This window comes from Acanthochromis polyacanthus, chromosome 12, assembly GCF_021347895.1.
Source record: "Acanthochromis polyacanthus isolate Apoly-LR-REF ecotype Palm Island chromosome 12, KAUST_Apoly_ChrSc, whole genome shotgun sequence".
Classification (NCBI taxonomy): domain Eukaryota; kingdom Metazoa; phylum Chordata; class Actinopteri; family Pomacentridae; genus Acanthochromis; species Acanthochromis polyacanthus.
Genome location: NC_067124.1, coordinates 555,743 through 583,629, shown reverse-complemented (window position 1 = coordinate 583,629; position 27,887 = coordinate 555,743). Strand labels below are relative to the sequence as shown.

Genomic DNA, 27,887 nt, shown 5'->3' with positions numbered 1-27,887 from the left:
TTTTGTCAGCCTGTAAGGACTACAGGAGCTTTGTTCATTTGGATTTGATTTTGTTCCACCGAGGACCAAAGCTGCTTTCAGAGCAAAAGGAGACGCTGTCCAGTATTCATATGGTGTTCCTAATAAAGTGCTCGCTAAATGTACAGTCGGGGGAGAAAGAAAATTTTACACAATGTCAAATATTATCATGAAATATTTGTGGACATTTTTTGTGTTTTTAAAGGTGTGGCTGCATCAGACAGACACAAACATGATTATTTCTTTTGTTTATTTACAAGGAAAACTAACAAAACCAAATTCTACCAAAAAAACCCAACACTGAAAATTTCTTATTTTTATGGAACTAATGAATTTTAAGTTTTTAATGACTTTTTTGGGATTTGCGTAGTATTATGGCTGTGATTGTACTAAAAGAAACTGCACTTGAACACCTGACAGTGATTCTGAATGCAGCATACATGCAAATGTATGGAGCGTCCAAAAGCTGTTTTCCACCAGCGTTTGTGCTGCAGTTATCCCACAGTATACTATCAATGGTAAAAAAGTAAATATTAATTCATTCATTTTTCAGCACAGAAATAGTTTTATCTCGTCAGACTTGTAGCCCTCAGGTCATAATAAGCTAAAGTATTAACTGAGACCAGAAAACCCTCAGGGTTAACACGTTTACTGAGCTTTGGTCACTTTTACTTTCTTGTTTTATCTTGTAAACCACGACTGAGAAATCAGATGTCACCCAGTGAAAATGTTAATTATGAGACTAAAATAATCCATTAAACTTAACCGTTACTCTCCTTTGCATGCAAATTCTTAAATTTGTCAGTCAAGTGTTTTTTTTCAGGACTCGTGTGTGTTGTTGATGCTTGCTTTGTGTAATTTGTTCTCAGGCAAACTTCTGCTTCCAGTGTGAACTCGGGGGTCGGGCTGTCCTCAAAGAAAGCTGCTGTCGATCGGGATGTTCAGGTGAGTTCAGATAAGCTTGTTTGAGTCTGTGCACGGCAGAAAGCTTGCTCAATGGTTTTCATTGCTCTTGTTCTGTTAAGAAGCTCAATTTGAGTTAAAGAAAGAAGAGCTAATGTTCTCGGTGTGTTCTCAGCCATCAGTCCTCAGTCCGGCTCAGTGTCTGTGGGAGGACCAGGCCGCTGTGGACTCCACCACCACACTTCTTCATTCACATCATACTAGAGACTCTTCTAGACTAGAAGGTACTACCTTACCTAATGCCACAGTAAATTCCCTGCAGTGTGTTCATCCTCATGTACAACAGACGTTTAGTCCCGTTTCCTGTTTACTGACATGGTGCTTTCTCTGGCAGATGTAACCTACAATTTGATCAGGTCATCAGTTCCAAGTCTCCTGAGTCGTGCTGGACGTACCTCACAAACCTGGAGAAAAGAGGAAACCCTCGCACAGACATCAGCCTCCTTAATAAGCTGAAGGACTGTTATTCTAAAGTCTTCTCCAGGCTGCCAATCAGACAGTACAGCAAAGACACCAGCTATGCCAGAATACTAGTCAGATACGCAGAACTGAAGGGGTGAGTTTGGACCAAGCTTCCTACATTTCTGTTGTGAGGCTGTAAGGATATCCCGCCTCTAATCAACCAAACCAAGTATTAGTTTTACTTTAAGGAGCTCCTGTGTGGTATTAAGGAGGTCTAGTACAGTGTTCAGTTCAATCACACACACATAACTCAAACAGTGTAGTGTGTGGGAAAGATTTAGAGAAGCAAACATTGACTTTCAGTTGTGAAGAGTTTTCTTTTTTAATCTGCAGGATTGAGGACCCAGATGAAGCAGAGGACCACTTCATAGTTGCCAGATCCAACTGTAAAGGCTTCGCTTTCGTCCACATAGCACATGCACAGTTTGAGGTCTCTCAAGGTTTGTCATTTTCTTAAAATCTGGAGCTGTGTTCATAGTCTAACCTGTCTTTTACTCTAGGTTGTGCAGATAATGTTCACTGCAAAATCAGCTTGTTTAAATTAGGAGTTTAAAGAAAAGATAAAATTATGAAACGGCAAAAAATAATGACTTCATTTAAGCTTCTTTAATTAAAGAGAGCTGCTTTAATTTTCTGCTGTTTCATTTCTGGTTTCAGTAATGAGGTGTTTACTTGTGTTTCAAATTCCACGTTTAACAAAGCCGGTTTTACCGTGAACGTTAAGTGTCAGTGGTTTAAAATTTTCACAGAAGGAAAAATACTCTTTATTTTTGTATATTAAAGATTGAATTATTATTTATTAACGCAGCCAACTATCAGTTAAGAAAACAGTTTAAAATTTTCATTCCTTATATTTAGAGATGGTTTTTGTTGGTTGGTTGTAACTTCTGACCCTCGTCTATCCAGCCTGTCTGCAGATCACAGAAAGTACAGTATACTTTAAAGTTATTTCCTGCTCCTTTCTTATTTTTAGGGAATGTGATCAAAGCTACTTCAATTCTGCACAAAGCCCAGGTGTTGAAGGCCAGACCAGCGGAGCTCCTGGACGTGTCCATCCGTAACCTTAAAGCTGGAGAGAAGCAGCTGCTTCCCATCCAGGCAGAGGAACCGTCCACAGGTAGAGGTTCAGTCACATCTCATTCACCGCGTGGGTCAAAGCGCTGGGATGAACGGAACATCTTTTTTTCCCACATCTCTTTTAGATTTTCAAACAGGAGCTCCAACAGTGGCCTCCTGTGAGGGGAACCAGGAGGTGCTTCTTCCTGGTCGGCTTCCTGTAAACCGCTCAGTGGATCAGCCACAGCCTGCGAGCAAGGAGCCTTTATCAGAGTGGAAGATCCCAACGCTGGTCAGCCGCCATGTTTCTCCAGAGGTCCGCTGGCTTTCTGTCCACTTATAAGTTACTGCAGCGTTTCATGTGGCTGCTGCTGACATGTGGAATATGAGACACAGGAGTACTGTGAAATGTCTGAGTACACGGGTATTTTATGAGCTTAATTTGATTTGTATAAATTCACCTGTTATTCAGCATTAACTAGCTCCACCTCCAGTCCACTCAGTTTCAGCATTCTGATGCACAAATGCCGTCAAAAAGGAGTGGAAAGAAAATTGAAAAATAAGTCAGCATTCTGCATCACATCATTCAAAGTAACTTTCTGTATGTTTTTTTTCAATCTCCTTAAAGCTGACAAGACTGTCTAAATTTCCATTGATGATATTTTACAAATCTGTAGTATTTACTATGATATTTACACCTTTTAACAAAACAAACCCAGCCATTTAAAGTGATTTATACCATGAACAACATATATGAAAGCTTTGTCCTTCAGCATCACATTAAGCTTCACTGTTTCTTTTAAGGATAAACGGACAACACCTCCTGACCCCAGACCAGTTCCCCGTTTGGCGGAGTCTTTTCGAACTCCGTCCCTCCAACTTCCAACCAGACTGAACCCACAAACGGTCTGCCAGACGCCCAACAGCTACAACAACCCCGGTGCTAACAGGTGATGCCTGCAGCTTCTGACTTTAATATGTTACATATGCTGTTTCATTTTCAGTTTAAGCTTAAAAGACTTCTTTTGTTTATTATATAAATTCAAACCTGTCTGTCAGTTTCCTTTAGAAAACCCATTTAAATTGTACATTTTATTGTAAAAAGTTCCACTAAATGTCAGTTCTAGTCGAGCAAACATTGCAAGACGTTGTTGTATTCATTTTAGAGTATTTTTTGAATGAATTGTCATCTGAATGGACTCTTCATTTCTCTGTCTGCCTCCTCAGCGTCATTACTCCTGTTGTAAAGAGAGGCCATGAAGTGTCTTCATCTGCAGGAGCGGCACACAGAGCTGGACCTGTTCAGCAGCCGTGCACACCAGTAAACCAGCCGCCATGTTTCCAGACTCCACAGGTGCAGCATGTTTACACCCTACTTTTGTTTTTAATCTCAAACCTTTACACACTGCATTTATTTGTCACACTCAGAACATACAGTGTGTATGGAATAGTACGTGGTATTATAAAAATGGTTTGGTCCAAGACTACACACCTCAGAGGCTACATGAGAAGATGCAAACCGCTCATTAGCAAGAAGAACAGGAAGGCCAGGCTGGAATTGTCCTAAAAGGACAGAAATGAGCCTCACAAGTTCTGAGTCAAAGTTTTGTGGACTGATGAGACAAAGATGAACCTTCACCAAAGTGATGGAAAGGCTAAAGCTTGGAGAAAGAAAGGATCTGCTCATGATCCTAAACATACCAGCTCATCTGTGGAACACAGTGGAGGTAATGTCACGGTTTGGGCTGCATGTCTTCTTCTGGGACGAGATCATTGATCTTCACTGATGATGGAACACATGATGGCAGCAGCAAAATGAACTCAGGAGTCTACAGAAACATTCAGTCTGACAATTTAAAGAAAGATGCAACCAGACTGATTGAGAGATCAAGATAATGACCCAAACACACTGAAAAACAACAAAGGAGTTCATCAGGAGCAGGAAGTGGAAGGTTTTGGACCGGCTGAGTCAGTCTGCAGACTTCAACCCCGTAGAGCTGCTTTTTACCTGCTAAAGAGGAGACTGAAGGGAGGAACCCCCCAAAACAAGCACACCCTGAAAGAGGCTGTGATGAAAGCCTGGAAAAGCAGCACAAAAGAAGAATGAAAAAGTTTGATGCAAGCAAAGGATTTGTAGCTAAATATGAAGTTTTATTCACTTTAACTGATTTTAAGTCTATCTGTTCCAATACTTCTGATCTCCTAAAGATTTGCTGTTCTGTTACAAATAGCTGTGATTCAGATCCAGATGTAAATACCTGGAAATAAAAGCTGAAATGTTGATCTCTTGTCTCGTATTCATGGTTTGATGTCAAACCCAAATGTTTTCAGTCTACAGCAAAAATAAAGAACTGACCTCACTGTTCAGTACTTCTGGAGGGGAGTGTATGCATCTTGTCTTAGAGTATTAAACTCTTTCTAGGGGCCTAAAATTCTCTCTAAACTGTACTGAAAAATGACATTTTGTTCAAATCTTCTCCTAGGCTCCCCTCAGTGCGTTTTCAAATGATTCCATTACCATTAAGGGAAGGCAGTTCTTCATCCTCAAGATGATTGGACGTGGCGGATCGAGCAAGGTGAGTCCTGATGATGACCTCCTGTGATGCCACAAACACTTCCTTATAGTCTGGTAAGAGTTGAATGTTGTTTCCAACCATCCTGATATGAATGCCGTTTCCTGCTTTTCCAGGTCTACCAGGTCCTCGACCACAAAAAGCAGATGTTTGCTGTGAAATATGTCGACCTGGAGGAGGCTGATGCTCAGACAGTAGAAAGCTACAAAAATGAAATTGAGCACCTGAACCATTTGCAGCAGTACAGCGATCAAATCATAAAACTCTATGACTAGTGAGTACAATGTTGATCTAAAGGCAGTTTATTCGGGCGTCACAGTGGACGTCTTTTGCCTGGTACGAAACGGAATAATTGCCATTTAATGCCAGATGTCAGGATTGATAAAAGTGTAGGCATTTATTCTGTATACATATTTTTAATGAGTTAATGTGTAGTATGTCAGGTTTACTTGTAATGCGTGGCTGCTTTTCTGTTTTGTAGTGAAATAACCCACAGCTACATCTACATGCTGATGGAGTGTGGAAACTTGGATCTGAACGCTTGGCTGCGAAATCGTAAAACTGTGAACCCCCTGGAGAGGAAATACTACTGGAAGAACATGCTGGAGGCCGTCCAGATCATCCACAAACACGGTTCTTTCCCTTTGTGCCTCTCAGAATTGCTCATTAATTGGCACTGCAAATGATCTTTTATTCTGACCGCTGCTTGTCTTTATGTTCTCTGCAGGAATCGTCCACAGTGACTTAAAGCCGGCAAATTTTGTCATCGTGAATGCGTCGCTGAAACTGATCGACTTTGGCATCGCAAACAGAATCCAACCGGACGTAACGAGCATTATGAAGGATTCACAAGTCAGTCATATTTTTAATGAATGTCTGAACCTCTCATGTACAGTCCTCCTTCGCCATATCGCGGTTCAGTTTTCACAGTCTCACTATTGCAGATTTTTAAATTGTGTAGGTCTGATTTTCTGTCGCAAATTTTTCGCTCTATCGTGGGATTATTGCGGTACATGGAGCGTTTTATATGTTTATTGTTGTGGCGAGCTGCGTAGAAGAACGTTGCTGGAGAAAGGATATCTCCCTTTAATGCACTCTGCAGATGCTTTTATTCTGACACACACAGAAGGCAGTTCTTTAATAAATGAGGCAGGAAGTGATCAAACACTTCACATCACGGTCCTGACAGCATAACACTTAACCAAACTAACTAGGCTGAATAAACCACAAAAACACAATAAGACACAAACACTAATACCACCGGAACACTAACATAAACCACAAAAAAGACATTTAAACCCCCAACTCCCATGGTGCATTGCAGCACAACAGTTCAGTCACAGTGACCGGCTCTGTGATCGCTATCATCCATCCATCCTCTATACACCGCTTTATCCTCACTAGGGTCATGGGGGGGCTGGAGTCTATCCCAGCTGACTCTGGTGAAGGCAGGGGACACCCTGGACAGGTCACCAGTCTGTCACAGGGCTACATATACAGACACACAATCACACTCACATTCACACCTACGGACAATTTAGAGTAACCAATTAACCTCAGCATGTTTTTGGACTGTGGGAGGAAGCCGGAGTACCCGGAGAAAACCCACGCATGCAAAAAAACAATAATTACACCATATTAAAAGAATATTTAATCTAAATAAGATGTGTAGCGTTCAGTGCTGGGCTCTGATTGGCTCAGAGACTGTAGCATCAGACACACAGACGTCTGACTGCTGCTCATATGTTGCTCTGTGGTGAAGTGTTTTCTCGGACTGGACCTGAATATCCAAGTGGTGGTATCCAAATTTTTATTTTGAGATCCGAGTATTCAGATACACCCCAGCCCTCCACCCCCTTCGATGTGAATATTTGCTTGTTCCTTCGTGTCCCCCCCTTTAACTTGTGGCCTCAGTAAATCATTGCTGTTGGGCTGCAGAAACAAATGAATGAAGTTTTGTTTAGTACGAGTGTTACTGTGAAAGTGCAGCAATGCAAACATTCCTTTAATGCTTATTCAGGAAAATGTACTGCTGCGTTAAAAGCAAAAATACCGATGCAGAAAAACGTCTGTTCTTGTAATAATGTAAGTGCATGATTTTACTGTCAGAGTAACCCCGCCCTCTGAACGTCTCCTCAGATTCCTGTCTTTGTGCTAAATCATGTCACCGATACTGATCCAATGCATTCTTTTCTTGTAAACTCACAGAGGAAATATCAAAAACCTAAACTAATTTACATTCCAGGGTTAAATACAGTTAATTAGGATGGTGTGAGAGCAGAGATGCAGATTCATCCCATGTCACATACATGTTGTCAAACCCAGGTAGGAACTCTGAACTACATGCCTCCTGAAGCCATCAAAGACACTTCATCCCAGCCAGGAAAAGCACGCTCAAAGGTTTTTTATCTGCACTTTTTCTGATTCCGTTTTTATTACGGTGCAGAGAAATCTGATAGAATGTGAAAAGCCTTTTCTAAATTTGCTCCACAGATCAGTCCCAAAGGTGACGTGTGGTCTCTTGGGTGTATACTGTACTGTCTGACTTATGGGAAGACTCCATTCCAGAGCATCACCAACCAGATCACCAAGCTGCACGCCATCATCGATCCTTCTCATAAGATCGAGTTTCCTGACATCTCAGAGAAGGATTTGCTGGATGTGTTGAAGGTGAGACAACAAGCAGACTGTATTCCACATTAATTCAGGTGTGGGCTAGTGAATGTTACTGTAGACGTTTAATTAATAAAAATAAACTGTTTAATAGACGGTACAGTAGTCATAGTCAACACAAGGCTTGGTCACTTTAAAGACCGTCTCTGGGAAATAGACTCGGACAGCATGGAGGGATAAATAACCAAACATGAGTGAAAACTGCAGACAGTGCAGCGTGAACAGACACATCTGCTTCTAAAGTGATGTTAAATCTGTGATTTATGACCTGCTTTTAACAGAGGTGTTTAGTACGAAACCCCAGAGAGAGAATCTCTATTGCAGAGCTGCTGGAGCATCCATATCTGCAGCTGAAGCCACAAGCATCGCCTGAACCAGGTACACACACACAGAGCAGAAGTGATCTGTGCTGATCAACATGTGACAGCGGCCTGTAATTCCTGCATCCGTTTCAGAACATCCATCTACCAGTGACCTCCAGAGGATCCTAACAGACCTGGCAGCTCTGCAGTCTCCAAGCAGCATCATCAGAGCTGCTAATGTAAGATTTCTTTGCTAGAACTTCTTCTTGGGCAGTGAATTTCTGAAGCACTAACTCTGCTTTCTGTTTCTCACAGAATTTGGCGAGAATGTGCAGCAGCGGCAGGAAGCTGGATGTTGCGGAGTGTGCAAAGTCATCATCTTAGCTCTCCTGAAAAAATGTGGATTTTTCCTTATGATACCCTCTGAACCACTTAAGCACAGTTTACTGTTGTAAACAGTCAAAACCGACAAGTTTTTATTGGTATGTTTGTTTCCTTGGAAAAAAAATCGTTATATTGCTTCATTTTTTAGTGATATTAAATGTAAGAATATGCAGTATATAGCATAGTCAAATAAACATGTATTCAAATAAACATTGTAGGTTTATTTATTACAGCTGAGCGTTGCCCTCTGACATGCTCACTGAAACTCAGTATTGAAATAGTACAGCAGAAAAAAAGAGGCTGCTTTAGCAACAACATCTCAAGAATTCCCATTTTCTTGAAGTCGCAGCCATCTTGAAGATGCAGTGAACCAGTGACAGTCTCAAAACCAGATTCAGTTGGTCTTCTAGCACTTACACTGAAATGGATTCACAAACGATATCTGAGTCACTTCTATGTCCAGAAAAAGCAGCAGCTAGAGACCCCGGCTAGAGACGGTCTTCAACATGTTGATGTAGTATTCAGCACACTGCTAAATTATTGCATAAATATTCAGTACTCCTTGGTTGGACCAGATCCATCTTCAAAACCGGTCCTTCATTTTGTAGAATTAAAATCCAGGGTTGATGATTACTTGTCATACAAATAATTAACAAGAAAAGCACACAGAGCACAGTACTCCATCAAGGTATGATTTCTGATCAATGAAATCTTTTTAAAAATTTGTGGTCCTCAGAGGTGGATCTGTAGTAGGATCACAATCAGCTGATGTAGTGTTCACTGGTTGTCATGGTTACAGTGACGCTGTGATGCTGTCTGTCAATGATACAGAAATCTTTAACAAATCCGTGGATCCAGACTATAAACTGCATCACTGACAGAATCTGATCACTTGGTCCTTGAGTCATTTCTGATCTTCCCTGAGAATTTCATCCAAATCCGTTGGCCTGTTTTAGAGTAACGTTGCTGACTGACAGATCGTCACATGACTGTTCTGTTCCTTGGCAGAGCAGTTATGAATAATTTTATGTGAAGTAAAGTTATTCCAACATTTATGCAAAGAATGATCCGAGCTCAGGCTGCACAGTGTCATAGTGGTTAGCACTTCCGCCTTGCAGCAAGAAGATCCCCGGTTCAAATCCCGGCCAGGGCCTGGGATCTTTCTGCATGGAGTTTGCATGTTCTCCCTGTGCATGCGTGGGTTTTCTCCGGGTACTCCGGCTTCCTCCCACAGTCCAAAAACATGCTGAGGTTAATTGGTTACTCTAAATTGTCCGTAGGTGTGATTGTGTGTCTGTATATGTAGCCCTGTGACAGACTGGTGACCTGTCCAGGGTGTCCCCTGCCTTCACCAGAGTCAGCTGGGATAGACTCCAGCACCCCCCATGACCCTAGTGAGGATAAAGCGGTGTATAGAGGATGGATGGATGAGCCGAGCTCCCTCCAGTATTTACAGTTAGATGATTGTGTAGTAATTCTGAAAAATAAATGAGCCTTTTAGCCTCCAAAGCTACGGATGCGAGGCAGCACATGGTTGTTGATGAAGCAGCTCTGGTTGGGGTCGGCCAGGTCCTGATCCAGAAGGTGGCTGATGAAGTATATTATAGACTCCACAGTGAGGACCATCAGAAGATCCATCAGTCCAGTAACAGATGACAAATAAATGTAACACAAAGTGCTCTACGAGCCTTCACATGAGGCAAAACTGGCTAAGATGTATAAATAAAGAGATAAGTAAAAACCAGACTAAAGCAGTAGATCTGGAGTTTTTTGCAGTCTGCAGGCCCCTCAGGTCTTCAGATGGCCTGTGATAACTAAAGCATGCTTCACTCTGGGGTTTTATCCTTTTTGGTGTAATTAGCTGTACTGGAAGATCTACATGCTTCTTAGGACAGAGGCAAATCTGATGAAGAGGTTGGACCATTAAAAGTTTAGTATAAACCAATGAAAGGATCTTAAATAGCCAGAACATCCATCCATCCAACATCTACACACCACTTAACCCTCATCAGGGTCGTGGGGACTGGAGCCTATTCCAGCTGACTGAGGGTGAAGACAGGGGACACCTGGACAGGTAACAGTCTGTCACAGGGCTACACATAGAGACAAACAATCACACTCACATTCACACAGACAGACAGTTTAGAATCACCAGTTAACCTCAGCATGTTTGTGGACTGTGGGAGGAAGCTGGAGAAGCTGGAGGAAAGCCACACATGTACAGGAGAACATGGAGACTCCATGCAGGAAGATCCCAGGAAGGCCGGGACACGAACCGGGGATCTTCTAGCTGTGAGGTGATGCTGTTAACCACTGATGCACTGTGCAGCCCGAGGTAGAGACAATAATTGCAAATCCAAACACCCGTTCCAGTCAGAGAAATGTCCAACTGTGTGAGAGAGTTACTGATTAAACAACTGTCATTTTCTGGGCAAAGTTTCAGGCGTAGTAGTGGATTGTGTAACACTGTTAGTTGTACACTCTGTCACTGTTTAGCAAAGATCAGACCATGTGCTGACTGCTGATATTTTCATGTTTTCAGTAGTAGATTTTAGTGTAATTTTATCTGACGATCACAATAAGCCAGTCAGAGTTGTGTCGTCGTCACAACAAAATTATATTTTATTGAGATCAACAAAATTACTGCTTAAAACTGCATGTGGCGTTGACACCAGGACAGCACCATTTTACAATCATGAACAAAACACATAATTACAGGGTTGGTCTGCAGTAACCTACTGTCCAAACATAACAGCAACGTGAGGATCCTTTGAAAATAATGCCACTGCAAGGCAAAATAAGACATGTTACACAAACTACCATTATTTTTAACCTTGTGAATGTCAAATACTTTCAGTCATTCAGGCCTGTAAAGATCTTTTGGACAAATGTAAACAAGCTCTTTTATGTTGAGGTGCCACAAGCCGGCACCGGTTCATTCCTGAAATCATTACATAGTACATGTATTTACTATGAAGATTAATGGGTTTTTGGAGGTAATATAAGATTTATTTATATCGGTATGAAAAACTGGAGAGGAGAGAAATTTCTGAGTAATGAAACTTTTTAGTGAATGCAGCTGTTTATGGAACATCTCTTATTTTGGAGTGATATTATGATTCAAAGCTTTTTAGTTTACCTGCTGTGGTTTATTTTCTTTCCTTATTCACTTATATATTGGTACTAATAACATATACACCTTATCTGTTATCTTATATTATTTTATATACTTTAGAAACGTTCCAACTTCATCGTTTACTGACAGGAATCTGCCAGACAACAGTGGTGACATGTATGTAAGAAAGTTAAAGCTCATGTGATTCTCTTCATGTCCAGACCTCAAATAAATAAAGATTTTTGTCCTGAAACTGAAAACTCAACTCACTGTGGTGCAGCATACATAATGATGGCAGGAATCCTCTGTTTCCTGCTGGATGGGGACATCTGAGTTTTCTTCTCCTGAGAGCTTCAGTTAAAAAGCAGCTGGACTTTTTTTCTGATTCTTAAAGATGTTTCACCCTCATGCAAGAGGCGGCTGCACGTTAAAGACTTAACATTCACCTGTGTAAAGGTGTGAAGGACTGAGCAACACTGGTGGTAAAACTACCAGGTGAGGAGATGCAGGCTGTCTGTATGAGAGGAAGCATCATTTGTGTCCACTAGCATAGCGGCGTACACTGGTCCAATGTTGGATCCTAACACACCTACAGAGGCTGTCCAAGCTCACACCTTTGAAATGCATTCATGAGCCTATTAGATGCTTTTTATGTCACCATACAAAAGGTCAGTTATTTGCACATCTTTTGTAATGAGGTGGTCTTGTACGCTGGCAGCTGGAATACGTGCATGAGGGACAAAAACACCACTTTACCAACACTTTCTTCCAAACTGCTTTCTAGAGTGTAAATATCAAAGTCTGTAAATTACCTCAGTACATGTTCTTTTCAACTTCTATCCAAACAGCCACCATGTGTGCTTCCCTATAAGTAGCTGGTGGCATCATGGTGTGTCAGTTCCTTATTAATATTCATCTGACAGATCAACAGAGTGACCACAGACTACATCCATCATCTTCACACTGCTTAGACCTCATTAAGGTCATGGGGGGTGGAGTCTATCCCAGCAGACTGAGGGTGAAGGTTCACCTGGACAGGTAACAGTCTATCACAGGGCTACACATAGAGACAATCAATCACACTCACATTCACACCTACAGACAGTTTAGAATCACCAGTTAACCTCAGCATGTTTGTGGACTGTGGGAGGAAGCTGGAGAACCTGGAGAAAAGCCACACATGTACAGGAGAACATGGAGACTCCATGCAGGAAGATCCCAGGAAGGCCGGGACATGAACCGGGGATCTTCTAGCTGTGAGGTGATGATATTAACCACTGATGCACTGTGCAGCCCCACTACAGACTGCAGAACGTGCTTTGAGTATGCCTTAATAGAAAAGCACTATATAAATCTAATCTGTTATTATTATTATTATTATTATTAACTGTCAAAATAACCCCATCAGGTGTACTGAGGTGCTCTCTTTGCAACAGTCAAATCAATTTCTAATCAGCTAAGATTTATGATGAAAAGAATAAGACTTTGTGAGTGTTTTCTTTGTCTGGCCATCTAGAATTTTCTTTGCTGTTTGAGTGCTGCTTTGGTTTAGTAGCTTCTCTTCATGGGACACAGGTAATGTGTGGTTAGTTGTGGGGGAGAGCTGCTGCCCACATCATACTGGAGTCGTGCTCAGTTGACCCAGAACTCAGCAGCCTGATATTAGAAGCAGTAACTTGGTTCATTGTTAATTAAAGAATATGACTCAGTTCAACTCAGGCTGCTTCAGTTTTGTGTCCTTTAGGAAATGCAGCACATTAGATCTTATAAAATAAATTGTACCATGCTGTCAGTGACACTGCAGTATGGAACACTTCTGCCTGTCACTTCCCTCATAAATTCAAAACGCATAGATTCATACTTCATCTGGAGTTTTAATTTAACTTTTGCCCTCTTTTGACAATGAAGTAAAAATCTTCTTGTCGTGGACAGATTTGAATATTTCTGTGTGTAAAATCTGATCTCTTTAATCTGATGTAGATGCTGTCAGACTGTCAAAGGCCTCCTGATGTGAACATGAAGTCTTCCAAGAACTTCCAAGCTGTTCCATCATTAATAAACTCTAATGAATTTAATTTTAAAAGCACTCAGCGTTGTGGTGTTGGTTAATGTTGGACTGTAAAATGAACTGTGGAGTTTCCTTGCTGACAAGAATCGTGTTTTTATCCGTGAGGCCTAACAGCCATGTTGTTCCTTTGTCCAAACCCCAGTTTTTATGTTTCTGGTTGTACTTGCTGGTCTGTTTTAGCCTGTGATCAGCAAATGTGAAACCAACAATGACTGAGAGCATCATTCCTTTTCATAAACCCTTCTTCTGTGCTGGTCTGAGGCTAACATACTGGGTTTTACACACAGCAAATATTATGACCATCATGGAGGTAAGGAGACGAAGCGATGACTGTGTCAGCACATTTCCTAAAACATCTCTCCATGTTTGTATCTGCATCACTTCTTTCATCCTGAGTTGCTTCACAAGGAAGCACCCCCTCTCTGTATGTGTCTGCAGACTCAGCAGTCTCATGCAGGACACAAAAGCAGATATTTAGCTGTGACATGAGCTGTTTGTTCACTGTTTCCTGGCTCCTTTTAAGCTGGAGAACCTGACAGAGGGTAGAAGTGTATCCTCTCAGCTCCATCAGTGACGTTTCCCTCAAACCGTCCATCAGGGTGGTAGCTCACAGCACACAGTATCCAGGAGTTTAGTACTTTGTGTGCCTATTAATATGGTGCATTTAGGTTTTAAAACTCCTTTTACTGCAAATGCCAGCATAATTTTGCACCTTTTTTCTTCTGCCAGCATGATTTGCACTTTATTTTGCACTTTATCCTTCACATTAGTTTCCTTTTTTTCTTAAACGTAAGCTGCATGAGCTGCTGAACAACTTGAATTTGTTTGTACCTACTGTGTGTTCTTAGTTATGGATGAAAGTGTGACAGAATCAGCAGATCAGAAGGTTTCCAGCTTCTTCATTTCAACTGAATGTTTGAATCAAATGCCATGGGGTGCAGATTATTTATTTTCTGTTTTACTTCAACAATCCTGAATAATTCATGGTAGAAATGTTTTCTACCATAGAACCTCATTTGTTTTTGTGTATGCAAACTGTTTCCTGACCAGAAAGAGCTGCAATATCTTTGTATTTTATGTCTATGAAATAAAACATGGCCTGACCTCAGTCTGCTGTGACTGAATGTACATTTTCAAGTGATTCCAACCCTCCCTGAATAAGTCATGTTTAATTCATCTTATTGACTAATTATTATCAGGTAGACTAACAATTCTCTACTAAAATCAACTGTTAATAATTCTCCATTTTTGTTGCCAATTAATTGTGTAATATGCTGAGAAATGTCAGGTGGACTTTATCTAATCTATTTTAATGTTCCGTAATTACGATTTACTGAAAACGTGGGCACAAAATTTACCCAAACTAATTGAATATAAATTCTTACCTCAGTTTTTAGGCTAAATTCTAGAGGCTGTTTTAATCAGTGTAAATTCAAGTAGTATTTACACAAGTATTGATGATGATCTCTTCAAATTCCTGTCAAATCTAACATATTTAAATCACATAATAAGGTTGTCAGAGGGCTGTTCTGTTGTAAAACAACTGCAGCTGTTTCAGTGAAAACTTCTTTCAGCCACTGGCTCCCAGCGTCTTTCCCTTCTTGTAATGGATGATTAAAGCCACTAGAGGACCGTCCAGTCGTTTGTCAGGGGCTGACAGGTTGAAATGCTCCACATTCATCCTACGTGTTGTGGATTGTTGTGCTCACAACTCAAATTTAAATTTTAAATCCAAAAACCTTCAGTTTGATCAAAGGCGTTTCAGAAAAGCTGATTTATCACCTTGTTAATGAATTTAAAAATCACAGATTATCCCTGCATTGGACCAGGATTTTATTTAGTTTTACTTTATTTTTGCTCTTATTCAGTGCCGGTTTGCTGATGTCTGTAAATAATAATCTTTTATTCTGTTTCCTTTCAGATATTCCATCTGTGTGTCTAATCTAATCTAATCCAACGTGATTGTCCCGGAAGCTTTCTGGCTGTCACACATTCAGTGATAAGCAGAATTATCACTCTGTTGTTGTGTTTCTGGAACCTCTGTACACTTTTACCTACTTTCTTGTCAGTGACAGAAACATCACTGAGACCATTAGAAATGAGTTTTTAGTTCAGATTTTTGTCACCGAAAGAAGAGAAAAGGTTTACATTTACTGTCATTTTTCACAGCCGGATTTAACAAAGGCTTTGTAGTTTAAAATTAAGTGAAATATAAATTCACACAGGCAGATACTGGAGCTAGTTGATCCTAATCCAAAAACAAGCCAAACTTCCCCACACTGATTCCTGTCTGTCCTCTGGCAGTCCGTTGGCTGCAGTGCGCGTCTGTTTGCAGGTCTGTGACATGAAATTGTTTGGGAAGCCCTGCACAGAGCCACCGTGTGGGCGTGTTTCTGTCGGCCCAACAGTCTCCGCTCTTGTGTCGAGTCCAGAGCGAAAAACGCACTTCTTCTGGCGCGACCGGAGAGCGTAAAAGTAGCAGCTCTCCAGCCTGACGCGCACACACCGTCTCCGGTCCCCGAATCCAGCTTCACGGAGCCGGGAGCAGAAAAAGAGCTTCTCCACATCTCCCGTTGACTCTTCCAGCCATGGACGCATCTCGTCTGGTTGCGGTATATCTGGGCCTCCTGCTTGTTTTTCTTGGGAATATTCCGTGTTTCCAGTCTGCTGCTATCATCGCTCCCTCTGCGCCGAGGAGGAACAGGGGAGTCAGGATCCCTCATCAAGACGGACAAAGGTCATCCAAATTCCTAAAAGACATCTTTGCGTCTTCGCAGCCTGCTGTGGGACATCACAAAGAAGACTTAAAGGACGCTATCGTTCCACATGAATACATGCTGTCTATATACAGGACTTACTCGGCTGCAGAGAAGCTCGGACTAAACGCGAGCTTTTTCCGCTCCTCTAAATCTGCCAACACCATAACAAGTTTTGTGGACAGAGGAACAGGTTGGTTTCAATCCGCTGCCGCTTCCATCAGCTCAGCCTTGCATAATTCTGTGGCACCGTTTTTCTCTCATCTGTCTGCTCTCACATTCTGCTCTTAGAACGTGTTAGAATAGGACCAAGTAGCGCAGCGCCGAAAGGAAAGAACGGAACACGAAGCTCGCAGCCGCAGCTTTTACGCACGCTGTAAAGTAAACAAAAGAGGTGTCCAGACGCACTTTTACGCGCACGAAGCCTTAATAATACGTGTTAGAAGTAAAGATGCTAAAGCTGCATGTTGGCTTGCTGTTTCTGATCAAAGTCCTGTCATTTTAGCTGCACAGTTGTCGAAACGTGCAACTTTTCCCGAGTATGAACTTAAATTACACTTAAATTAATTTATATTTCACTTAAATTAACCTGCGGGGAACACGACAGTAAAACACTAATTGAGGCAGTCTCTAAATGAAGGCTGTAAATCTCTGGTCTGCCCCCAACCTCTACGTGAAAACAGGGGAAAAGTTAGATTTTTTGTAATTAAATCACTTGGGCTTGTTTCATTTTCGATTTTTCATGCATCCCCAAACACCCCGAATTAACTGTCAACATTTACAGTGAAAACTGAGTCAAATCCCCCCGAATCTGGCGCTTATTAAAACGTTCAGTCTGCTGCCGTTATGGTGCCCAGTTTGTGCTGACAAAGGAAGATGGGGGCCAGAGACAGAGCGGGTCGGTGTGACAAGCAGGTGTTTGGGTCAGTTAATATGTGTAACCAAGTGATTTGAGCGGACTGCGAGAACAAACACAGTCTGATAAACACAAACACATCCAACACACACAAGAGGACATAAGCCGAGTTAATCTTTGAGGGACAAATAAAAGCTATCTTTGTTTGAGTTCCCTCCTGTCTCAAACACTCCGAGCCTCGGACGCAGACTGCGCGCTGCAAAAAATGTCCAGAATCTTCTGGTTGCTCATCATCATCTCCCAAACGGTGCAGCGAATTCCACCTTTGTCACACCTTATCATCAATGGAATATATTTTTAAAAGAAAAAATCTTTCTATTCAATTCAGGATTTTTTTCCCTCGAAATAAACAAACTACGACGAAAAAAGTAGAGCTTTTCACACAATTACTCGTTCTGTCACAAAAATGTGGCTTTAAGGGGTGAAAGTAAAAAGAAATGTCTCGTCCATGAGGACATTTCTTACAGTGTGAGCTGATCTGATAGGAAAAACGCCTCACTCTCTCCTGTGATTTTGATTTGATGTGTCACTGGCTCTGACCCCGAGCTGGACCCTCTGAGAGCTGCTTGGCATCGGACGGCTGACTGCAGGATTTGAACTCGCTGATCTAATTGAGTGTTCATGTCATAATATATCAAACACTGTCTATTCTCCCATAATGACCCAGCTCGGCCACGATGGGCACATCACCAGAAAAAACGAGAGGGAGGGGAAAAATCAAAGAGCACTTCCTTTTCTTCTTTTTTATTTTGTTATTTATTGTTGCGGACCGCCTCTTTAATTACAGAAAATGATTTCTCTTCTTCTTTCAGCTCAAGCGCCTCTGCTTTCTTCTGGGATTCCTCCCAGCATCCCAAAGGGTTGCACTGCATTAACCTGCACAATGAACCTCAGCTGGGACTTTCCGTTATTTTAATTAGGAAAGATACAGCCTGAACGCGGGGAGACTTTTGACGCGTAAAGTAACAACTTTTTGCGTCTTTTACGCAGAATTCATGCGTGTAAAAACCCGATTTTACAGCCAGAAGATCTACGGCTTCTTTTGTTTTCACGCTTTTGTAGGTAAATGAAATTTACTTATAAAACCAGACGGGGTGTTTCCTGGAGGTCATGGAAGGCAAGATCAGAAAAGAATAACCCGAATCAGAAAATTACTTTTGGCACTTGTGGTAACTCATTAAAGCGCAGATGGTGCAGCCCGGCCTCTCTCTCTCTCTCTCTCTCTCTCTCTCTCTCTCTCTCTCTCTCTCTCTCTCTCTCTCTCTCTCTCTCTCTCTCTCTCTCTCTCTCTCTCTCTCTCTCTCTCTCTCTCTCTCTCTCTCCAAACAGAGGCTAAGATGACGAAAACATGTTTTGCATTTGTTCAAACCAACAAGGTCACACAGAAGCGCACACGGATGCTACTTTTAAACAACCGGTTCAATCACAGCTTTCACCACTAATTCTCCACCGCCAGGCTTCTAACGCACTGCGCGGAAAAAATGCATTTTACATAAAAATGAAACGAAGAAAACTTTACACGTTTTCCTTTTTAAAACTGTCAACACAAATACCTCAGTAATTCCAGCGGTGCACAGTCGGTCCGTGCAGTTTTCAGGGGACTGTTGTCGTTGGCAGATGAGATGAAATATAAGAGGGGAAGTGCTTTAATGAGGGAGATGGGAACTGAGAACTGTTAATTATTTGGTGAACTTGTATTCGATTTGTTTGAGGTCTTTAAAAAAAAACTAATGCAAACCAGACGTGCAAAGTCCCTGAAAGCAGCACCAGGTTTTAATGTGGTTTTACTGCTGGACTCTGCGGGGTTCACGGAGACTCTGACAACACGTTCACGTCTCTTTGGACTCCCTTTACAGATTACTGCTCAGGGTGTTTAGATGTGGCCACGTCCCTTTAATTCAAAATTAAATTGGTGAAAATTAACACATGCTTTAATTAGGCAAAAAAATAAAATAAAACATGTAGTATTCATTCCTTTTTACAAAGTTATAAATCGCTGTTTTTAAATAGGAGGGACATTTTCTCATAAAAGTATACATATTACAACATATTTTTTTTTCATTTAAAATGAATTAAATATAATTTTCTTGATAAAAATCCGCCCTGGATTTTTCCTCTACTAATTTTGCTGCCGCTTGTTTTGATAAAATGATCAAATCATGAAAATTTTGCTAAAAATGTGAGGATTCTTTAGTGGCACATTTTACCCCTTTTTGTTAATAAATGCTGATGACACAAAACAAGTCGTTGTAATGAAGCTTTGACTCTGATCCAAAATCTATTTTTCCTTCCATCCAAACATTGTAAAGTGCTCATATTTCTTCTGTGCTGACGGCTTTTCATGCATTGTCTCCCAGTGTTACATCCCAGCCTCCTGCTCAAACATCCAGGCCTCCTGGCTCTCCAGCAGGGAATAATGCATTAATTGTGTATTGTTCAGCTGAGTGTACAGTAGCAGCCAGGCCCTCCGCATCACTAGGCCCCTTGTTTTTTTTCCTTTTCATTTTTGCTTCACAGCCCTGCTAGAGTTCTCAAAAAGAAAAGGAAACTAACCACATTTCTGATGTTCTAACGGCTGCTCGGAGGAGTTTTTAGAGCCGCAAAGGAGGAAAAGTACAACTGTTCTCTGCCAAAGAAGTGGGAAATGAACTGTCAGCACGGAAACTGAAAGCACAGCCACGTTCATTGCTTTGATTAAAAGTGGCACTGAATGAACTTCTCGTCAGATTGCACTGGATTATTGTGACAAAAACGAAATTAGTTCACGTCTGACGTGTGATTAGAGGCTAGATCTGATAAAAGTAGATGAATGCGTAAAGACATGAAGCTTGTTTGCTTTGCGTCACATCACATTTGCAGGAAATTAAATGAGAAACCAGAAGAAGAAATAGTTTACACTGAATGTCTTAACTTTTATTTCGACTTAGTAAAAATAGAAAAAAATCCAGAAAAGAGAATTCTAAATAGGAAATTAGAAGGAATAAATAATAAAATGGCTCTGGAGTATAATTTAGTTGGTTGTTTTTTTTTCCATTCTTCTTCAAACTTGTCAGCTGCAGTTTGTTTCAGGCAGGTTCAGGGTGAACATTTGAAAAACAGGAAAGCCTCCCTCCTCCCTCTGAACACTGTACGCCCTAAGTGAATCTGACTGCAATTATTTTCTTCTTTTATCCTTGCAGACGATCTTTTGCACTCTCCTCTGCGAAGACAAAAGTATCTGTTTGATGTCTCAACCCTTTCAGAAAAAGAGGAGCTGGTCGGGGCGGAATTAAGGATATTTAGGAGGGCGTCCGTTGATCTGCAGACCACGGGCCTCTACGACATCCAGCTCTCCCCCTGCCGCTCCGACAGGCTGCTGGACTCCAGGTCTCTGGACCCGCTGGACTCCACCAAAGCCGGCTGGGAGGTTCTGGACGTGTGGGAATTGTTTAAAGCGCATCGTCACCACCAGCACCGGCAGGGGAACCAGATCTGCCTCCAGCTCAGGGTCACTCTGGGCAAATCAGACACCGAGGTTGACCTGAGGCAGCTCGGACTGGACAGGAGAGGCCGGTCCCAGCAGGAGAAGGCCATCCTGGTGGCCTACACCCGCTCCAAGAAGAGGGAGAACCTGTTCAACGAGATGAAGGAGAAGATCAAGTCGCGGAGGTCGGTGGGTGAGAAGGAGGACGCGGTGGTGGTGGTGAAGGCGGCAGCAGAGGAAGATGGAGTGTTGCCCCTGAGGGGGGGCAAAGGAGAGGGGCCCCGGCGGCGGCGGAGGACCGCGCTGAGCAACCGGCACGGGAAGAGGCACGGGAAGAAATCCAAATCCAGGTGCAGCAAAAAGGCGCTGCATGTGAATTTCAAAGAGCTCGGATGGGACGACTGGATCATCGCTCCTCTGGATTACGAGGCCTACCACTGCGAGGGGGTGTGCGACTTCCCCCTCAGGTCGCACCTGGAGCCGACCAACCACGCCATCATACAGACACTCATGAACTCCATGGACCCCAACAGCACCCCGCCCAGCTGCTGCGTCCCCACCAAGCTCAGCCCCATCAGCATCCTGTACATAGACTCGGGCAACAACGTGGTGTACAAACAGTACGAGGACATGGTGGTGGAGCAGTGTGGGTGCAGGTAGCGGCAAAAATACATATAAAAGACAAGAACATTTTAAAGATAAGGCTTTATGGGTCCCAGGCTGAAGATAAAAAGTCCTCACGGGTCTGAAATGCTTTTACGCATGAAGCGCCTCATCTTTATCTAAAAGGGATGCACACATGAGGCGATATCTTCTATTTATTCAGTCTCAGAACAGCCACATTAACTTACATTCTCTGCCTTAAAGTGTTTAGCACATTAACTTGCATCGTGCAGTCATCCAACAGGCTTTTTGTTCCCACTGAGAGTGAGACGTGTCCACATGGCACAAAGGACGGAGCTGTGTGATGTGACTGAAGGCGAGATGGGAACCTTTGGAGTCCGCCCGCGCACCTGTTCGTGCCGAGGCCAGAGGACAGTCAGCAGCTCTTTGTTGCTGCTCTGCCGTGTGATCCTGCCAGCCTGGCCGGACTCTTTGGGTATGTGCAGCCAGGCCGTAATTGTCCAGTTGGAGTCATTACAGGCCCGAGAAGTGCTTGTTTTCAAAGAAAAAAAGGAAGAGGGTGAATGTCTAATCTACCAAACACAGACTGGTCTGAGAAGAGGAGATAAGATGGTGGTGGTAATGCCTTCAAGAGATTTTTTTTGGAGACCAGCTGAAAAACGCGCTGGAGAAAGGCGTCGTGCGCGGACAGAAAGGACACAAAATCACATTTGTGCCTAAATGGGGCCCTGTTGTAGAAAAAGAAAAAGAAAGCACACATAACTGAGGCGAACTTTTTTTTATTTGCTCAAAAGTCTGCATCTTTACGAAATGCACTTCCACACCTGACTGCGCCAGGACACGTGGTCAGCCAGCGTGGGTCTTCTCTGATGACGAAAATATAAAATAAAATTTAAAAAGACTCGCAAACGAGACGATATTTAAATGCACATTAGCTTTGAATGCACTGCTGTTCATTTTTTTCTCTTTTTGTTTTTGGAGCTGTAAATATTTGTACAGTCAAAAACTTTACAAAGTGCAGCAAATGAAGAAATGAGAAAAAGGCATTTCTTTGTAAATATACAAAATGCACTCAAATCGGTATAATTTCTATTCTATAATTATTTTATTATTTGTGATGTACAGAAGTTCACGATAATCATATATTTCTTACATTGATAAGAGTAATTTAAGGTGTATTCAATATTTTGCAGAGGGTGGAAAATACCATTATTAATGTCTACCTCATAATTGCATATAGGATCTGAGTTTTGAGGTGCATTCAGTTAGAGTCTAAAGAGCTTTTACAATGATATATAAGATCATTTATATACATATATTACTGGATAATATTCCACACTGTACAAATAAAATTCAAAACAAAATATTTCAGTCTGGCATTTCTGATGATTCATGCCTTCATTCCATTCGTTTTATGTGTTTTGGGGGTATGACATCCCCTAGGAGGCACAAAAATCCAGCAAGAACACGACAGAGCATTTCCTTGTCTTTTATCAGCAGATGAATTGAACAGAAAAAAGTATTTATATTGCTGGCATTACTGACTCATACTTACCCCTTTGATCATTAAATAGTCCTGTTTTTCAATGATTAAATATGCTGAAATTACAGCCACAACTTAAATATCTGATCCTGAAGAAAGAAAATAGTCTGTTTCAGACTGTATCATTGTTAAAGTCATTCTAAGTTTTATTCCCCGGTGAGTAAAGTGCATGTGGACCACATATACCTTCGCCTCTGGGTCAGATCTGTTCCATTCTCACCCTTTGTAAACACATTCTCATCATAGACAACAAATGTAATTATTCAGGACTGCACTACAAAAAACCAAATTAACATATGGTGACCATCCAAGTAGAAACAGACTCAACTGTCACTGATACAGCAGTGAATGTATGAAGCCCGGCTGTTTTACCGATGAATTAGTCCTGCCTGGGTCAAGTTTACTTAACACTTTAATGTTTCCCAATCTGTGGATGAAAACAAAAAAAAAGAGTTTGAAAGAAGGGATTGCTTCCATATAAGCTATCGGCCTTGGCCTGGAAACAATTAGGAAATTGCTTTGAAATGTTATATGTTGTCCAGGCTCTTGTACAGTATCATGTCACTCCCCACATGTTTGCTAGGGGGAAACACAGGATGCTAAGTGCACTCTTTAGCGGCCGCCACAAATGACTGACACAACAACCATCCCCCTGAGTATAACCAAATGGCCCTCCAGGCTATATGTCTGGAACACCGTCGGCGGGGCGCTATGCTATCCCTGCTGCTAACATCTGCACCACCAGCGACACTTTTCAGAGTCACAGATGAAGGCTTTGCAGCTAATTCTGCAGTACAAATACTGTAATATTGATGGATCCAGTCTAAATTTTGAAGCAACGGCAGTGTTAGCTGGTGGAATAAACCTTTACCTTTTGATTTATATTTATTTGACAAGTTCCCCCAGTGTGGTGGGCACTGGCCTGGAGGTGAGAGTGAATGTTAAGGGAACAGTTAAATGGTGATGAAAGGGAAAGGAATGCTTTGTTTATCCGCTTCAATCCCTCACTCTTAAGTTAATGTCCTATAAAGTTCTTCATCACAACTGCCTTATTGTCCCTCCATCCACACCGAGGCAGAGAGAGTTGTGTTTATTTGAAACTTGGTCCTAATATATTAGTCTAAGCAACCAAAACTGGCAACGAGAGGGGTCCTTTTCATCAGAAATTTGGAGAATGTAGAACACAAATAGTCTTGACACCCCACATCTGTGGTGGAGGCTTCTCTGTGGAGAGCTGTGGGGTTGTATAAGTGAAGATCTACTAGGTGCTGCTCCAAGTGAAAAGCCCGGGAGCGTCTCCAAGGTTTGAGAAAACATCTTGGCTCACACACAGACATAAATGTTCCTCATACTTAACACACCGGTTATCAGCAATGTCCTCACCAGCGACGGGAAAGGCATAAATCGCGCTGATCTTTCAGGCAGAGAGGACCTCTAAGCAAGCAGAAGTTTGTTAAACGGGAATCAAGGAGCATTAGAGAATTTATTGTGAGGGCTTAGATCTGGTACAGTGATTTGTTGAATGGATACAGTTTAAATGGGGAAAGGGAACAGAAAAGAGGAGTATGGATGCTGCCAAGGCCTGACTTTTAAGCTGCTACTGATAAAATCCAAGAAGAACTTCATTATATATTTTTCAGAGGCTGTTTCTCTCCTCACTGATTTTATTTTTTTGCCTCTAGAGGGGTCCCTCCTTCTCTGGTTTCTTCTACTTCCCACCGTTTTGTTCTACTACACTTCCCTCTATAATAAAGCTTGAGACTTTTCTCCAGCCAAAGCAGCACAAGGCTGTGCTTCTCTGGCTTTAAACACACTCAGAATACGACTTACGCGTCTACAACAAATGTGCGTTTGCACACAACGATATTCAGAGAGGTGGGTGGTGTTTCTAGGTGTGTTTCTGTGTGCATGAGTGGACAGAAGGACAGCAGTGTACACAGATGGGCAGATGAGTGGTGCAGGAGAGCAGCAGATGCCTGAGGTGACCCCTACTGCTGTCTTCCATTGATAACTGGCTTCAACACAAAGGCAGGCTTGGCCCCAGACATTAAATACACTTGCTTGTGCCTTAATGCCAGAGGTCATGTTTTCTTTCTCCTTTCTTAGGGGGGTCATTGTAGGAAAACAACTACAGACCATTGTGTAATTGGATCATTGCAGAGAGCTGCTTTATTACACGAGCACTCAGCATTCACAGCTTGGATAACTCACATCTTTGAACTTCATTTTGATCTCAACAATACACCCACACATTTTCCTATCTTACACGGTTTCAGTGCCATCATGTTGACAAAATCTGTCCACAGACTGACAGAGAGACATGCAAACTCCTGCCAAAGTCCTCAAAACCGTCTGTAATGATGACATATAGCCACTCACACAGATTTACAAGGTGAAGACATTATCAGCTGTGCTTTTGCTCCAGACATGCTTTGAACACCAAATGAGAACCAAGATGCTGCTTAAGGAGAGAAAGCTAATAAACTGACTGAATAGCCACAGTGTAACAAAAGACTGGGGAGTTTTGCTCAAACACAGCATCTGCCTCTTCTTCTGTGGTACGACAGAAACCCATCCCTCCCTCCTGTCAGGCCAAATGGTAATAGGTAGCAGACACCTCCACTTTACCACAGATAACCTGCTAATTGCATTAGATTCACTCCCTAATGGGTCCGTGAAATGTGAGGATGGAGCAGCACAGCTTATTTTGATTTCACAACATTTTCATGATTTAACAGATAGAAATGCATTCTTATTTTTTATGTTTGGTAAAGTCTACTGATGTGATGGTAAATGCATTCAGAAAGTCAGAAAACAGCAAAACCTTAGGTTGATAGATCTGCCTGGAATACCTGTCCGCAGACGTAAGTTTTTGTTCTGTTTATTTTCTGAAGGAATGTCTGAGGCTGCCCTTTCACCCCTCCTCATCCATTTACTGCCCCTGGTCTATGTTACAGATGGTGACCCGGGTTTCCTCGCCTTCCCTGATTAACAAGTACACCTTCAGATTCTCCAGCAAATCTCAGCATAAAGGAAGATTGTCTGTTCTGTATGCTCCTAGTCCATCTTTCTGTTTTTCCTGTTAGGCTGTGACAGTGTCTGAGTGTGTTTGTGCGAGGGTCTGAATGAGCTCGAGTCCAAAGCAAATTTATTCAGTTAACTCTGACAATGCTTATGTTTGGGAGCGAGGCAAGGACATGACCTCTCTGCCAAGTTACATCCACAGAGGCTTGTGGAGAGCAGAGGGCCGGACAATGGCTGGGCCCACTGGAGGTCACATTAGTGCTAAAATGTGTCTTTACTTGAAATGAGAAGACAGAAACTGAACAACAAAACAGCTCCAGATTCACCCAGAATAATTCGAATGGCTTGAAAATACGGGAAAACTTTGAATCTCGGAGTCATTTGTACAGTTCTGTCTGCCCTGATCCACATGCTATCAATCTGGATGAAGTTTTTCACTCCTCTGCATAAGACATACCCATAAAAAGGGACGTTGGTGGCTCTACAGAAAGTCTTTGCTTCTGCATTGTAAAACGAGACATGTAGGCAAACAAACATGGGTCAGGGGCAATGAGGCAGCAAGACAAGGATCTGCGTTTGGAAGGCGGGGAGCGTTGGTGGGGTGGAGGGAGGACTTGATGGACAACTCCACAACTCGGCAGAGGCAGAGCTTTCACTTAAAAATGGTGCCTGGCCTATCTCAAAAGGTCAGAGCCCAGAACACTAACACACTACATTAATCATGAGAGGCTGCGGCTTACCTGTCTAGCATTTCAGTCGTGCCGTACAGTTAACCCCAATTATGCTTGATTACGAGGTGTGGAAGATGCCAGGGCCGCGCAAAAGATCAGGCATCAATAATGCAGTTTCAGATTAGATGTGCCCGTCTGTCACTGTGCAGAATGAACAGCATCCAGGCTCAGTTAAAGGATAAAAGTGGGAATTTTTCTTTGCAATATCATTTGCTCTGTGCCTAATTTAAGCTCTTTAGTGGTCCCAAGCTGGAATGAAGCATAAACATATGCATATGAAACGCAAACATACACCAAAGCGTTGTGTGGTGTACCAGAGAGCTAAAGCTAAAGGCTTCATGCTGTCCCAGCCCCCTTCTTGGTAATTGCCCCATTATGTGTTGGTGGTGGATGGAGCCATTACAGATGTTTTATGACGGGGCCATTTTCATTTTGTCTTCCCAATGAGGGACAGATTTATGGTGCAAGACAGTCTTCCATTCAGGGTTAAAAAACCATTCCCAGTGACACAGTGCAACAGAAATGTGTTTAAATTCATTGTGTTATTTGAGTGTCTTCGCTGTGAACCTGGAGTGCCCTCCCTTCACCCGGCCTGCTGCAGAGCCCAGGGCTCTGAGCGAGGTTGTTGGCAGGATGAATAAATGTCTGATGGCCCCGTGGAACAAGGCACACTTCCAGGCCGGTCGTCAGTCTGTTTCCCCAAGGGGAGGAGGGGGTAGCTGGGGAAGACCTCCCCGAAGAGTCCCTGGTCTGCGGGGAAGCAGCAGGCCTCGAGGAAAACCAAGTCTGACACTTTTTCACCAAATGTTATCCTACTAAAAGGAACCATCATAAAGGGCAAAGTAAACAGCAGTTAGCTTTTCAGTATTAATCTCTTTTAGCTCACAGTGAAGTGTTTGAAGTGCTGAAGACTCGCTGGCTGTGTGGTTTCTTTCCAGAGGCTGTTTTGGTGTGGTTCCCCAGAGTTCCCGTTTGGAAATCAAATCTTTAGCTCAGTAGCTTTTATGCCAAGAAAAATATTGGTCATAAATTGGTGCCTGAATAGGCAGTCTAATTACAGGGCTGTGGACTGAAAATTTACCCCTCAACTCATGGCTACAATTATTAAGGTTAACAATAGGGAGGCTGGAGTGGAGATTGTGAAGGTTCAAAGAGCTCAGCTTATTTTATGACTCATTTAATCAGCGCAGGGAGATGTTCTGAAACAGGAGAGGAA

General features: G+C 42.3%; 2 protein-coding genes across 2 annotated transcripts in view; both read left to right on the top strand.

Moving 5' to 3' along the window:
* Window positions 1-9,706, top strand: part of ttk (ttk protein kinase) — a 21,339-nt gene extending 11,633 nt beyond the window's left edge. Inside the window, 18 exon segments of the mRNA XM_051956571.1 lie at window positions 888-963; window positions 1,097-1,205; window positions 1,316-1,324; window positions 1,327-1,537; window positions 1,777-1,883; window positions 2,417-2,560; window positions 2,646-2,815; window positions 3,304-3,449; window positions 3,727-3,853; window positions 4,983-5,075; window positions 5,189-5,346; window positions 5,554-5,705; window positions 5,800-5,924; window positions 7,398-7,472; window positions 7,566-7,742; window positions 8,027-8,123; window positions 8,201-8,286; window positions 8,363-9,706. Coding sequence (XP_051812531.1) covers window positions 888-963; window positions 1,097-1,205; window positions 1,316-1,324; window positions 1,327-1,537; window positions 1,777-1,883; window positions 2,417-2,560; window positions 2,646-2,815; window positions 3,304-3,449; window positions 3,727-3,853; window positions 4,983-5,075; window positions 5,189-5,346; window positions 5,554-5,705; window positions 5,800-5,924; window positions 7,398-7,472; window positions 7,566-7,742; window positions 8,027-8,123; window positions 8,201-8,286; window positions 8,363-8,431 — 2,131 coding nt within the window. The 3' untranslated portion in view covers window positions 8,432-9,706.
* Window positions 9,707-15,463: 5,757 nt separating this feature from the next.
* gdf6a (growth differentiation factor 6a) lies at window positions 15,464-22,739 on the top strand. Its single transcript, XM_022216573.2, has 2 exons — window positions 15,464-16,563; window positions 20,466-22,739. Exons 1-2 carry the CDS (start codon window positions 16,203-16,205, stop codon window positions 21,407-21,409), a joined length of 1,305 nt encoding a protein of 434 aa, XP_022072265.1. The 5' UTR covers window positions 15,464-16,202; the 3' UTR covers window positions 21,410-22,739.
* The last annotated feature ends 5,148 nt before the right edge of the window (window positions 22,740-27,887 follow it).